The 13,670-nt window shown below is 32.2% G+C and overlaps 2 protein-coding genes across 2 annotated transcripts; one reads left to right on the forward strand and one right to left on the reverse strand.

Moving 5' to 3' along the window:
- Window positions 1-4,058: 4,058 nt before the first annotated feature.
- On the forward strand, window positions 4,059-6,836 carry LOC123702561 (hemolin-like; the record flags this gene model as incomplete). Its single annotated transcript, XM_045650338.1, has 3 exons — window positions 4,059-4,201; window positions 5,985-6,187; window positions 6,515-6,836. Coding segments are annotated over 3 exons (642 nt in total), but the record flags the coding sequence as incomplete, so codon positions are not given.
- Window positions 6,837-7,337: 501 nt separating this feature from the next.
- On the reverse strand, window positions 7,338-13,533 carry LOC123702504 (myoneurin-like). The gene is made up of 5 exons (XM_045650281.1): window positions 13,250-13,533; window positions 12,546-12,684; window positions 11,231-11,305; window positions 10,756-10,851; window positions 7,338-8,511 (listed from the first exon to the last, which is right to left on the reverse strand). Exons 1-5 carry the CDS (start codon window positions 13,376-13,378, stop codon window positions 7,355-7,357), a joined length of 1,596 nt encoding a protein of 531 aa, XP_045506237.1. The 5' UTR covers window positions 13,379-13,533; the 3' UTR covers window positions 7,338-7,354.
- Between the last annotated feature and the right edge of the window lie 137 nt (window positions 13,534-13,670).

Consider the following 13,670-nt stretch of genomic DNA (forward strand, 5'->3'; position numbering starts at 1 on the left):
ATTTTTATATTATAGATTATATCAATCTATATGAAACACGCTTTAACCACAGGTACGTGTCGCCTGTTATAGGTAAATCTTGGTACTTTACAGAGACAATTCCTCGTATGACTCCACAAAAGCACATATAAATACAACACATCCCTTGCCATTTCATTGCATTTCCCGCCAAGACGTTACACGGGTACGCGAACAGATAACGTAAATATTTAATATCTGTTCTGTTTAAAATATTTTTTTTTTTTTCGTCGATATACCGCACCTTCATTCAAATAACGAATTAACTCAAAATAACAATTTTGTGGGAAAACGCATTTAAAGTTTGACATGGTTAGATTGTTGAATTCAAATAATCATAAAAAAATTAAGAACTCGTTAAAGTGAACTTCAAAACTAGGAATAGGTAGTGTAACTAATAATGTATTTGTTAATGTAGCAATATATCACAATTAATTACAGGAAGTATTTTTATTTTAATTTTTTTAAAATTGTTCCTACTTATTTCACTTTTTGATAAAAAATGTGATTATTTTTTTTAAATACAGACAAAGTAATTTCAAATGTTGCAATTATAAAATAAAATAATATTGAAAATAGATGAATTATTTCGATTTTTTGCAATATTATACCAATCACCTTAAAGTGTATGAGAAATATTACGTATAATTGCTATTTATAAAATTTTATATACCTAACATTTAAGCGTTTCTATAATTAAAAAACCGTGTTATGTTATAAGTTTCTTATTAATTATCACAAATTGTTTACAATATTTTTGTATTATCTACTTAGGAACTACAGGGAATTATAATCATATTAAAAATTTCTCAAATTATTATTTTTTCTATAAAAAAACGACAAAACAAAAAAACAATATTCTTTTACAAATTAGCGTTTCTTATAAGTTATAACAAAAAAAGTACTTTTCTTAATCAGTCTTAGATAATTTACTTATTTTGGTTTTATAATCACAGTTTCCCTAAATTATGGAACATAATTAATAAAAAAATAAAATTATTATTTATCTGAAAATTATTAAAATTATTATACTTAACAAATAAAAGCTAGTTTAGAACTACTCATAATCAGTCTTAGGTAATTACTTATTCTGCTTTATAATCTTACTTCTGTCTTAAACTAGCTATGAGATCTGTCAAAAACATTATAATATAAAAAAAATTAAAATATTAAAAAATTAGATAATTGAATTATAAAACCCTGCATAAAACGAAGGAATCAATCCTTTATTAATTAAATCTTTCAAATCTTTCTTCTTGTTTTCGCTAATTTCTTGTTTAGTGCTATAGGCAGTTTGAAGTGTTATTTCTTTTATTGATGGCATTTTCTTCCTCTTGTTTCTCACATTAACCTCCTTGTAGTCTTGATCCTTGTAGGATGTTTTATATAAAAAATTGGTTTGATTTTCTTTGCTTACTTTTAAAATTTTTATTTCATTCCAATTGACGGATTCACCATCTACATTAGTCGAGTAGTTATATCCCCATTCCTCTTGTAATAATTTTAAATCATAAAATGAGTCAAAAGTCATCTCGTGCACAATTAAAGGTGGTTGAGATTTTTTGGCGTTCTTAATCAAGGCTATGTACTGGTCGGGTGTATAAATTGGACCAGATTTCAAATTTTTCTTAATTTCTTTTTCAATGAGACTATGCACGCTATCGGCTTCGTTCTGCGTGTGACCTCTTATTAAAAATTTGTGCGTAATAGTACTGATATTTAATGTTTGCACAGCATATAAATAGAGAGATGTTATGTATTTATTTTTATTCTGTCCGCAACAGTTGTCGGAATAGAATATAACTTCTTTCAAATGGTCACCATCATCACTTACACTTTTGAGATATGCCCATATACATGATCCGATTTCTATGGCACCACGTTTTGCGTCACATTCGGACCAAAAATAGCAGTTGACGTTTTTATAGGCTACTTTGGTTTCTTTGGATGTCAACTCAGTTATGGTGAAGTTATATGAATTCAGCTTCGACTTGTAATAAAAAGAGGAGCTGTCGCCTCTAGGGCACTGCAAGACCGCCTGTAAATCGTAAACGGATACTCTTACCTTTTCACTAACTTTGTTGCGATCGTCAACCTTGTGAATCCTACTGCAATTCTTTTCTTCTAGATGTCTTAAATATGTTTCTTGTAGATCATTATTTTGAATATTAGCATTATTATAAGAGTTGCAAAGATCGCACTGATCTTTTTTGGGACTGAAAAAGGATAAATTAAATTCCGATGTAAATATTTTGTAATATAAGGAGTATGTACCTGCTTCTTTATTATTTTGTTGCTGCTGTGCTTTAAAATCGTTGAATAAATCTTTAATTGTTTTACCACCTTCAATGTATTCCCTCGTAGAAGAAGCGCGTAGATAGTGGGATTCAACTTTGGGGATTGAATTAATATGCTCCACAATCGCAGCTCGTACTTCGGGATTAATCTTCTTATGATTTTTGTGACATCCTCTCAAATCTTTTAGTGAAAAGTTATTTTCGTTAACTTTGGTTTGTACAGTAAATATCATCCGATCAGAAATGTCTAACGTGGCCCTAAAAAATGTTTTACAAACCCTTATATACTTGCCATCAATTATAAAATGAAAAGCTTTGTTATTGTGCCTGGGTGTCTCGGCATTCGTATACTTGTATCTAGGCTGAATATCAGTCATACTTGTGCTTATGTAAGCTCTTTGCTTTTCCAAATCTGCTAAATCCCAAAACCTTCGAAATAGTTCGTATCTAGTGTCTGTATTTATCATTGTAGTGCATTTAAGCCTGCACTTTTCAGTACATGGTTGTTTAAGGCATCTTGCTGAAACCTTCTTCTTCGACATGGCTACATAAGATTTACCCTTGTTACGCAAACGCTTAATTTTATTCTGCTTCCAATGAGAAGGATTACTGACACGCTTGCGCCCCCTTTTTGGTGCAGATTTTTTAGGCTTATTTGGTTCAGTTGAACTGGTGGAAGATGAGCTGGATTGATCAAAAAAGTAATTCCTCTTTCTTCTAGGTTCTATGTTTGTGAATGTCGGATCTGTATCGCTGAGGTTAGCCTCACTTTCGTCACTATAAACTGGTGAAATGTAATAATTGTGATTTGTCTTTGAAATCCTGGGATGATGCTTATGTACTTTCTGAAAAATGAAATTATAACTAAGTTGTAAAAAATATAAACTAATACGTAGATATTATACCTATTATGTTTTGTGCAGCACTTTACTAACCTGTTGTTGCGGAGGTGTATTTTCAATAACTTCATCGTCCGTTGTTTCGTTAACAGTTATGTGGGTAGTCGGCAATGGGTGAGGATTTAATTGTTGTGTAGATTGGCCACTTTCCGAGTCCGAAGAAGACGATGACGAGTTAGAAGACGACGAAGAGCTAGAAGACGATGAGGATGATGAACTGTTTGATGAAAGTTGAGAATGTTGGTGGTGTTTTTCATTTTTGTCATCAGCCACCATAATGAAGTTCTTTGGTGGTATATCGTCATTTTCAGACAATGTGCTGTCACTGTCATAATAAGGTACAAGACTGAATACATTGGCTAGTGAGTTTTCAGTCGGAAGTTTCTGAAATTAATAATAATAGGTAAATTAATTATGACATGAAATGTATAAGTCAAATGATATTTATGAGACTTTTCTGTTGAGGCAATATTATATTATATTGCAGTATATATATATATTTTTTAAGATTTAGTAGAAGTAATTGTAAAATGAGCAACTAATTAAACTTATGAGTACTTTAAATTAATTTTTGCTTACCAATATAGTTACTTCATTTTCTTTATCGACATAATTCACCGATTCCGTCATGGTTCTACCCTCTACTGTAGATTCATTTTCCATTTGAATAGAGACACAATTTTCATTTAGTAGCTAAAATAATAAGAGGTCTATTGTAATTTAAAATAATAACTAATAACATTTATTAACCTTACTATAACTTATTTACAAAAATACTGAACCGAACTTTAGACAGCCTTCGTTGCGTAGTGGGTGATGAGCGGACTTCGAAACGTAAGGTCGTGGGGTGGTTTTAGCAGAGTATGTGATAGAAGAAGTCCTGGATAATTCGAGTCCAGATAATGAAGTGACTGAACTGTACGCGAGTAAGGACATGACGGTGAAAGCTGGAGAGATGACCTACCTGTATTGTATATTTGGTGGCATGTAAGTATCGTTTTATGTTCTCTAATGAAATTATAATTTTCTTACGGAATGCGAGGTATTTGATTTATCTTTTGAAGTGAAGGAACTTCTTTAGGCACATTGAGAGTAAAATTTCAAGGTCACGTCATGGCAATACCATCTGGAGTATTGCTAAAGAAGTTTCACTTCTGACACGTGTGCTCGGCACATACGCTCTTTTTATAATAACATTAGGTAAATGCAATTACTTTGAAATCCTGCCTGAACTTTAAAACGTAAATATTCACTTCAAACAAAGTACTTAACTAATTCAATAGATATGAAAATATTCCGAAAATAAAATATACTAGGGGTAAAAATATAGAGTATGTTGGATACCTTATATGAATGGAGGACCACTACATGTTATAAAACAAAGACTTCCGCGTCTGTATGTCTGTTCGCGATAAACTCAAAAACTACTGCATTAATTTTCATCTAGTTTTCAACGATGGGTTCTCGAGGAAGGTCTGAATTTTGGTACCTACTTCACTACATAGTACAAAACAAAGTCCATATGTATGTTTAAACCTTTAAAACCACGCAACGGATTTTGATGCAGTTTTTTTAATAGATAAGAGTGATTCAAGAGGAAGACTTTATTATATAAATTACTAGCTTATCGCCCGCGGCTTTGCCCGCTTTGACTTAAACCTAATAAATTATAAACTAAAACCTTCCTCTTGAATCACTCTATCTATTAAAAAAACCGCATCAAAATCCGTGGCGTTGTTTGAAAGATTTAAGCATACAAAGGGACATAGGGACAGAGAAAGTGACTTTGTTTTATACTATGTAGTGATAGTGATTAGTTTTTAGACAAGCAGGAATTGTTTAAATCTTCTTGGTTTAAATTAATTAGAGAACGAAGTCGCCGGTAAATATTTTCTTTATAGATAAACATCTATTTCTATAGCTCTATTTAAACTATGCGTGAAATTTCATTATCTATGCTTCATTTATCTAGAATAGTTGACAATAATAAGGAAAATATTCTAATTAACTATACATTTTACGACTTAGTTTTACGTGGTTGAGTACGTTACTATTTTACTGATATGATAAACTAATTTTAATATGGTGAAGCCCCGAGAATATTATAATGTGTCAACCTTTTTTATTGTTTTTTTTTTGTCAATGACTCACTGACATTTGCAACCATTTTGCCGCCAAAAGATCGCAAACCCATTTTTAAATTTCCATTCAAATTGTAATAATCCATACTAATATTAAAAATGCGAAATTAACTCTGTCTGTCTACTCAATCACGCCTTAACTACTGAACCAATTTGTATGAAATTTGGTATAGAGATATTTTGATACCCGAGAAAGTACAAAGGCTACTTTTTACTCCGGGACATAGGATAGGTTTTATCCCGGAAATCCCACGGGAACGGGAACTATGCGGGTTTTTCTTTGACTGCGCGGACGATGCCGCGGGTGGAAAGCTAGTCTTGTAATAATGCGCAGGGTAATTTTGTTCGGTAACCATTATTTGCGACATTTTTTATTAATATTATAAGCTGTTGCGTCTTCCAAAACAATCTGGCTTCTTGTAATTTTATATCGATAAATTTAATGTGTCCCTGTCCTTATGTATGCTTAGATCTTACCACTGAAACCACGCAATTTAAAGGGTTTTTTTTAAAGATCTAAGAATACATAGGGAAAGATAGCGGAAGCGATTTTGTTCAATACTATGCATAGTGATGAGTATAGTGATGATCTTGGTGATGATGATTAAACTTCTATTGTCTATTCCCAGTCCTCTAGCCCACCCAGATTGGTTCAAAGATGGTGTCGACGTCAACGGAAGTCCCAATGATAGAATCACGCGATACAACCGTAGTAAGGGCAAGCGACTCCTCATCCGTGATGTCTGGCTGACTGACGCTGGCTCTTATAAATGTGTCGCTGATAATGGCAAGGGAAAGGCGAAGGAACATACTATGAAGCTGAGTGTTGTTGGTAAGTAAAAAAAATATTAAAAAGAAAAAAAAAATTGCTAAAAAAGTTTTGGACATTATTTTTTGATGAAATTGCCGAATATACAAAGTATAAGTAGGATGTTCGAATTAAATTACGATGTTATTATTTATCAATCATAATCCAATTTTCCAAAAGTTGCAACGGTAGATTTAGTAAACCATTTATTTGGAAAAGTATGTGAATTCCTATGTGTTATGGGGCTTTTTCTATCTGTTTCGTACTCGATTTTCTTTCCAGTCGTTTTTGATACGTTCTCTACCAAAGAGGCTGTATTCATCACCTTATATAATCTGTTTCACTTTACAGCCGCCCCAAAAGCTGAAGCCATGCCATCTACATTTACAAAAGGACAAACAGGCAAAGACATAACAATCCAATGCCACGTGGCCGGTGTACCAGCCCCTCGTCTCCAATGGACGTATAACGCTCAACCTTTACAAGCAAATAACAAAATAATCATAAACGAAATTACCAAAGGAAATCTGACAGTTGCCGATTTGACAATCAGCGGGGCAAAGACAACAGACAAGGGTTATTACGGCTGTCAAGCTGAAAACCAATATGGTGCACTGTACTCAGAAACGTTGGTTGTTGTGTCTTAAATATGTAATTAAATATTTTAATATTGTGTTATTTTTCATTATTTTCCGTGTAATGTAGTGTATTTTTTATAATGCTTTGGTTGAATAAATTTTAGTAGAATATTTGTGTACTGTTTTTCTTACACCTTGTCTCTAAAGTTAATTATTATTAATAAATAGTGAAGACTATAAGACTATCCGGATCGTAAGGCTTTGAGTTCTACAATGTGTTACAAAATTAGTATTGGTCAGATACTTTAATATATTAAAACTATTAGAGTCTAGCTAATGGATCTTAACTTGTCTATGGTTCTAAAGTTAGTCTTGTCACGTGACATCAAAGCCAATGTTATAAAAGCGAAAGTTCGTTTGTTTGTTTGTTCGTCGGCTTTTCATTTACGACGCAACGTTAGGAGACTAGGAACATAGACTGCTTTTTGCAGTGGAAGATCTCAGTCCCATCGGAAAATCTATTTGATTATTCTAAAATTTATGGATTCCTATAGATCGCTATAGTAGTGTGCGGGCGGAATAAATAAAACAGCACATAAAATATACAAATTTATTACGACATAGTAATCTCGCTAGCCGCCATGCTAATCCCATGATGCGACAATAAATGACTTTTCAAACTACACTTCTGCACGAATGCATTCCCGCATAGATCACATTTGAACCGCCTATCATTATTATGAATACGCATATGCTCTCGTAGTGTATACTTCCTCGCATATGACTTGTGACAAACTTCACATGAATACTTTCGTTCCCCAGTATGCTTAACCATGTGTGCTTTTAACGCCTTTCTACTGAAAAAATTGTAACCACATTCAGAACATTGAAAGTTCCTCTCCATCAAGTGATTCTTCTTTATATGATACATTAGTAGCGACTTGAGAACGTAGGCTTTATTGCATATATTGCACTTGTATTGTGCTTCGGAATTGTGCACTTTCACCAAATGCTGGTTCCTTTGATAATAACTCCTGAAGGAAGCGTCGCAAAACGGACAATTACTGATACTTCTGTTGCCCATATGTTTAGTTTTTTCGTGGTACAACTTTTTCGAGCGGCTCGGGAATATTTTCTCGCAGAGATCACATTTGAAACTACCCTCTAAATGCGTCGTTTTGTGGGACTGTAACGACCTTCTTGTAGCGAATGATGACCCACATTTCTGGCAAATATAATTATCATAATGCTTATTCATGTGCTGTTTTAACATTTTAAACGTTTCGTATTGGGATGAACACAATGCACACGCGAAGACATCGCCTTTCCGTAATTTGTATTGCATTATATGGTCCTTTATATCCGTGTAGAAGGTTTTGTTGTGTTTCTTAACTAAATGGTCCTTCAAGACCGTCAAATTTTCTAACTTTTGCTCACAGAGTAGGCAAGTTAGGTCAGTTATATCTAGTTTAACATGGTACTCCGCTAGGTCACTAGGAGTTTTGAGTTCCAGGCGTTCTTTTTGATGGTCTTCTGTGTGTTTTCTCAAATCGGTTGGATCTTGATATGTAGCGTCACAGTAGCTGCATATAAAGCCGAGTAGGGATCGGTTTTTGAACGGCATCGCGTTGGAATATTTCAGAACGTTCAGTAGGTTTTCCTTGTGTTTAAATCTCTCGGGTGATATTTTTGATACGGATTCTATGAGAATGTCTTTTTGTATTTCTATTGGTTTCATTTTGTTCATGAGCGGCCTTTTTTTGGCACTATCTGTGGAAGGAAAGTATTTAAGAAAAATATTACGTAAAACTAAAAACTTCAAAATTGATATTTAACTTGAAGATATTTTTGCGCCACTTTTATGAGTGAAGCATGTTAATATTAAAAAATGTATACAAAATATACACACCGGCACAATTAGCGGAACAAAAAAAAAAGTGAGACTATGAGATAATAACGCATATATTTGACGAAAATGTAATTAGATATAGGTAAACCAGAATCTGATGGCAATTAGGGAAATCAAAATTTTGAGTGTGCAACCCTAGGGAAAATGGACTGAACGATCTTGATACTGCATATTTTTTAGTTTGTTCTCAATATCATTAGTCACATTACATAAGTGGACAATACTGTACTTAATAATGAGATATCCACTTAATCTTATGTAGGTACATACTTACATGTATAACATACATATTACTTTTATACAGGTAAAACATATTATTATTTACACATACCTATATTTGTATGTTCATTATCATTATGCCATGTGAAAATATCGATGTTATATCAATAGAAAACTAGACTGCTTATAATTTTTTATAAAATAAAATAAAAATAAAGTAAAACTATGTTTATTTTCGTAAGTATATAACAGATACACACATTATAAAATTGACTTGGACAGCTTGGACTTGACGAATAGCCGTATTGGAAACTCCTGTAATAAGTTTTCATAAAATTATATTCCAATCAACAAACAATATTATAGTTACCTACATATAATATTTTTTAATTGAAAGTATCAAAGCGGGTAAGTCCAATTTACCAATAAAATCTTCTAAATTGAAAATTGTGATGTGTTTGACCCTTCTTCATCAAATATTTTTCTATACACATTATAAACAGCACCTCGTGCTTGTGATCACAGCGGCTTTTTCGACATTTTCTAAGATTTTTTAGACAAAATCCTAAAAATTATTTATCAACTGCAAAAAAGACAAATAATTTGACAACCAATTTGATAGTTGTCAAATAAGTTGCCACATGAAAATCTTTTATTTCTTATATATAAATATGCCATCAGATTCTGGTAGACCTATACAAAATAACAAGTTGATTAACATCTTTTAACAACGACTTTGAAAAGTCTTCGTTATTTTTTATTGAAAAATTAAGAAATTTGCAATAAGTGGAATTTTTAGATGATTATGAACCATCACAAAAAAATAAAAAAAGTAAGCATTAAATGATTTGACAATAAAATTAAAGCAAAATTAATAACGAGTGTTTCCCCCTCTTGCTCTGATTACGGTTTCCATTCGTCTGGGCTTGCTACAGATTATGTTATCGATGATTTCTTGAGGCAACCGCTCCCACTTCTCAAGTAATTCGTTTCCAAGTTCATTCAGATTGTTGGGGGGTGGCATTCTGGATTTAACCCTTCTTTTTAGCAAGTCCCAGACATGCTTTATCGGATTCATATCGGGGGAATTTGCTGGCCACTGCATCACCGGTATACCTACGTGGCTCAGATATGCCTGTACCGATTGTGCACTATGAGCACGAGCATTATCTTGCATTAGAATAAAGTAGTCACCAATAAATGGGGTAAATGGTACAACATGTTCTTCTTAAATGTCTCTGATGTATCTATCCGCAGTCATGGTCCCTCCTGTGACTATCAATAACTCCGTGCGAGCTCTCAAACATATCCCTCCCCAAACCATTATCGAGCCGCCACCATAAGCCACTGTGTGTTCAAAATTAGACTATATTTGGCGTTCTCCTCTGTGTCTCCATATTCGCTGTCTCCCATTGATCTGTTTTAAAAGAACTCTGCACTCATCAGTAAAGAGAACCTGCTGCCATTCGTTCAAATCCCAGACGATGTTCTCGCGTATCGGTTTCTGTTCCGCTAATTGTGCCGGTGTGTGTATATTAAATCAATATTAAAAACAATATTAAATATTCTCTTGTTATGGTCGAATTTCAATAAGTACACAAGAGGACAAGACACAACTAAAAGTTTTAAAAACTAGTTTTAACTACAATTTATTTATTCCAAGTGACTTTTTACTTTGCAGTTAGCAGTCGCCGTAGCCGAAATCGAAATTATTATTTATTCCAAGATTTCCGCGTTGGATGAAATGACTAGAAAAATACATTTACATTCAAAAAGTCAAAACATTCATTATTTCAAACAGTATGTATATTGTATTGTTTTTATAGATTTTGAATAAATTGAAAGATTCTATGGTGTATATCTGTGTACAGAAGTATTGATTTTACCTGTATTTATAACAACTTTTTTCTTTACAGAGGAGTCATTCTTCTTTTTAACTTTACTCATTTTTGGTTCATCTTCATTATCAATATCTTCCTTAACTGTAATACATCACTTATACATTTAAACAGTTAATCATTATTATTTTGGCATACAAAAAGGAAAAGAAAATACACTTTTATAATAAATACAATAATCGTGTATGTAATTTTGTGTTGCTTTTTAATTAATATTGACAAAAAATGTTTAATAATTTACTTATGTATTGTGTGCAAAAAATATTTTTATACACACTAATAAGTTGATAATTTATGTTTAACTCCAAATAGCACAAAATATTAAATATTATAGAAACAATAACAAACTATGCAGAAAGCAACAAAAATTATGAGCAAAATTTCACCAAAACTTATTCAGCAGTTCTAACCTGATAAGTTGCAAATAAATACAGAAATTACAAATCAGTAATATTTCGCTTACCGATTTGTACTAAGAAAAAGTCGTCCGAGTCGTTACTGTTTTCTTCAGATTTAGGCTCCACTTTTACAGGCGCATCTAGATTATACAAAAATATATTTTTTACAAAATAATTTACAAAATTTAAAATAATTTTACAAAGTTCAAAATATTGTAAGTACTTATCTACCTTAAAAAAAATAAAGTTGAGATGATGTATGGTCTAATCATAAAACAAAATTCTAAAATTGATTTGAAAATTTAATGAATGTCTTTGTCTTTTTCATCATCTGATTAATTCTTGAGGATGAACATATTAAATTGAATTTTTGTCATATAATATGTTTGTTCAAGTTGTTTTATAACAAACTAGCGGTCCGCCCCGGCTTCGCCCATACTTCGTACATACTTCGCAATAAAAAGTAGCCTATGTCCTTTCTCAGGTATCAAAATATCTCCATACCAAATTTCATGCAAATTGGTTCAGTAGTTTAGGCGTAATTGAGTAACAGACAGACAGACAGAGTTACTTTCGCATTTATAATATTAGTATGGATGTAATAACTTTTGATATTTCTGTGATATTGTGACATATTTTTTACCAATACAAATATGGATTGACAAGATTTTTTTTGCGTTAAAAAGGAAATTGTAGTCATTTGGATCTATTTTAAAATGCTGTACATCCTTCTTTAGGAACACAGGAACTTGTTTTTGAAGTGAAACATCTTTGGGCGAATTGTGAGCATAAATTCAAGGTTGCATCATGGCAATACAGTCATGTCGTGGAGTAAGGCGACGATTTATTATCTTTAAATCTTGCCAAAGAAGTTTCACTTCTGACATGTGACATGCACACACACTTTTTTTATAAAAAAAAGTATTTTTATACAGGGTTATTTGTAAAACACCGGCAACCTCGCAGGACAAGATAGCTAACATCATAAGTAACAACATTTGTTATACGACTTTTGGCATAACGCAATAAATTAATTTTTAAATGATTTTTTAAGCTTTTATTGTACTCTCCTAACATTTGTAAGTCTATGTTCTATTCATTATCGAAAGGACGACGCGACGCCCCCTTTCCCCTCCCGTTCGCTTCTTGTTTACGTAATGTTTGGAATGCGCGTAGAGTTTATAATATTCAAACGGAAAATTAAGTGAATATTTATTTTTGTATGAAAATAAAATCTAACAAATTATCAAAAGTCGTAGAACAAATGTTGTTACTTATGATGTTGGCTATCTTGTCCTGCGAGGTTGCCGGTGTTTTACAAGTAACCCTGTATAAGTTTTATTGTATTGATTTATACAATAAAAAATAAAAATGTATTACCCTCTTGTTTTCTGCTGTTTATTAACTTTATGAACACCTCTTCAGAGTGCAGGACCTGCCGTTTGAAGGCAATCGCATCTCGTAACTTTTCTATGCATTTATTGCATATGGCCCTCGAACTGTCTTGTAAAGTACTTAACTGAAAAAATACAATTCAATACAATACAAACTTCTTTATTTAACACACACATAGGTACAGAAGATAAGAAAAAGAAAAGAGAAAAACATATATTAGATAGGTACACATGTTAAATAGGCGGCCTTATCACTTTCAAGTGATCTCTTCCAGGCAACCTTTGGATAGGAGGAAAAATAGTTTGTTTCAACATACATACTTATACAATGTATATTAACCTAACCAAGCGGCCCCGGTCCCAGAAACAATAGATTTTCTATTGTGTCTGTGGTTCCTGGACCTGAGTTATTAAAGTTTGTAAAATAAATAATTTGTACTGTTATTGTTTTTTTTTATGCCCAGACCTTTTGAGGTTGATTTATGAAATCTATATTAAACTATGGGCTTAATTTACTCCATTTTTTTGCTTATAATTTTGTTGAGCTATACCTTTATATATCCCATAATTGTGAAACATAAACAAACACACAGAATTCTGTAAAAAATTAAAATATCTCAGTCTTATTGGAACGAAATATTTTAATGATTGTCAAGATATTTAATTAATTATAAAACAAGGGTTACTCACGACGATATTGAAGCATTCGTGTAACATATCAGAATATATTTCTTTAGTATCATGCCAGTTATACGCTGAATTTAAGTCTCTGTGAGGTCCCTGAGCCAGACAACACCGACAAATAGTTAACGTTTCCATTATTATAAATGCGAAACTATTGCTAATCGAACATTACAAAATATGTATTTGAACTTGTCGAAACATAGCTAGGGAATCATTATTTTATTCATTAAATATAAGGCAACAGTACACAATCACCGCAAGTTCTTATTTTCTAAATTATTAAATTCCATTGATGAGTGATAAGTGATGACATATTATGACATTTGTTTTGTTTTTTTAAAATATTTTTTTTTGTACTAACAATTTCATGGATACATGTATATTGGTATACGTGTTTAATAATTTTAATTAATATTTCGTTACTGAA

This window comes from Colias croceus, chromosome 23 (genome assembly GCF_905220415.1).
Source record: "Colias croceus chromosome 23, ilColCroc2.1".
NCBI classification, from domain to species: domain Eukaryota; kingdom Metazoa; phylum Arthropoda; class Insecta; order Lepidoptera; family Pieridae; genus Colias; species Colias croceus.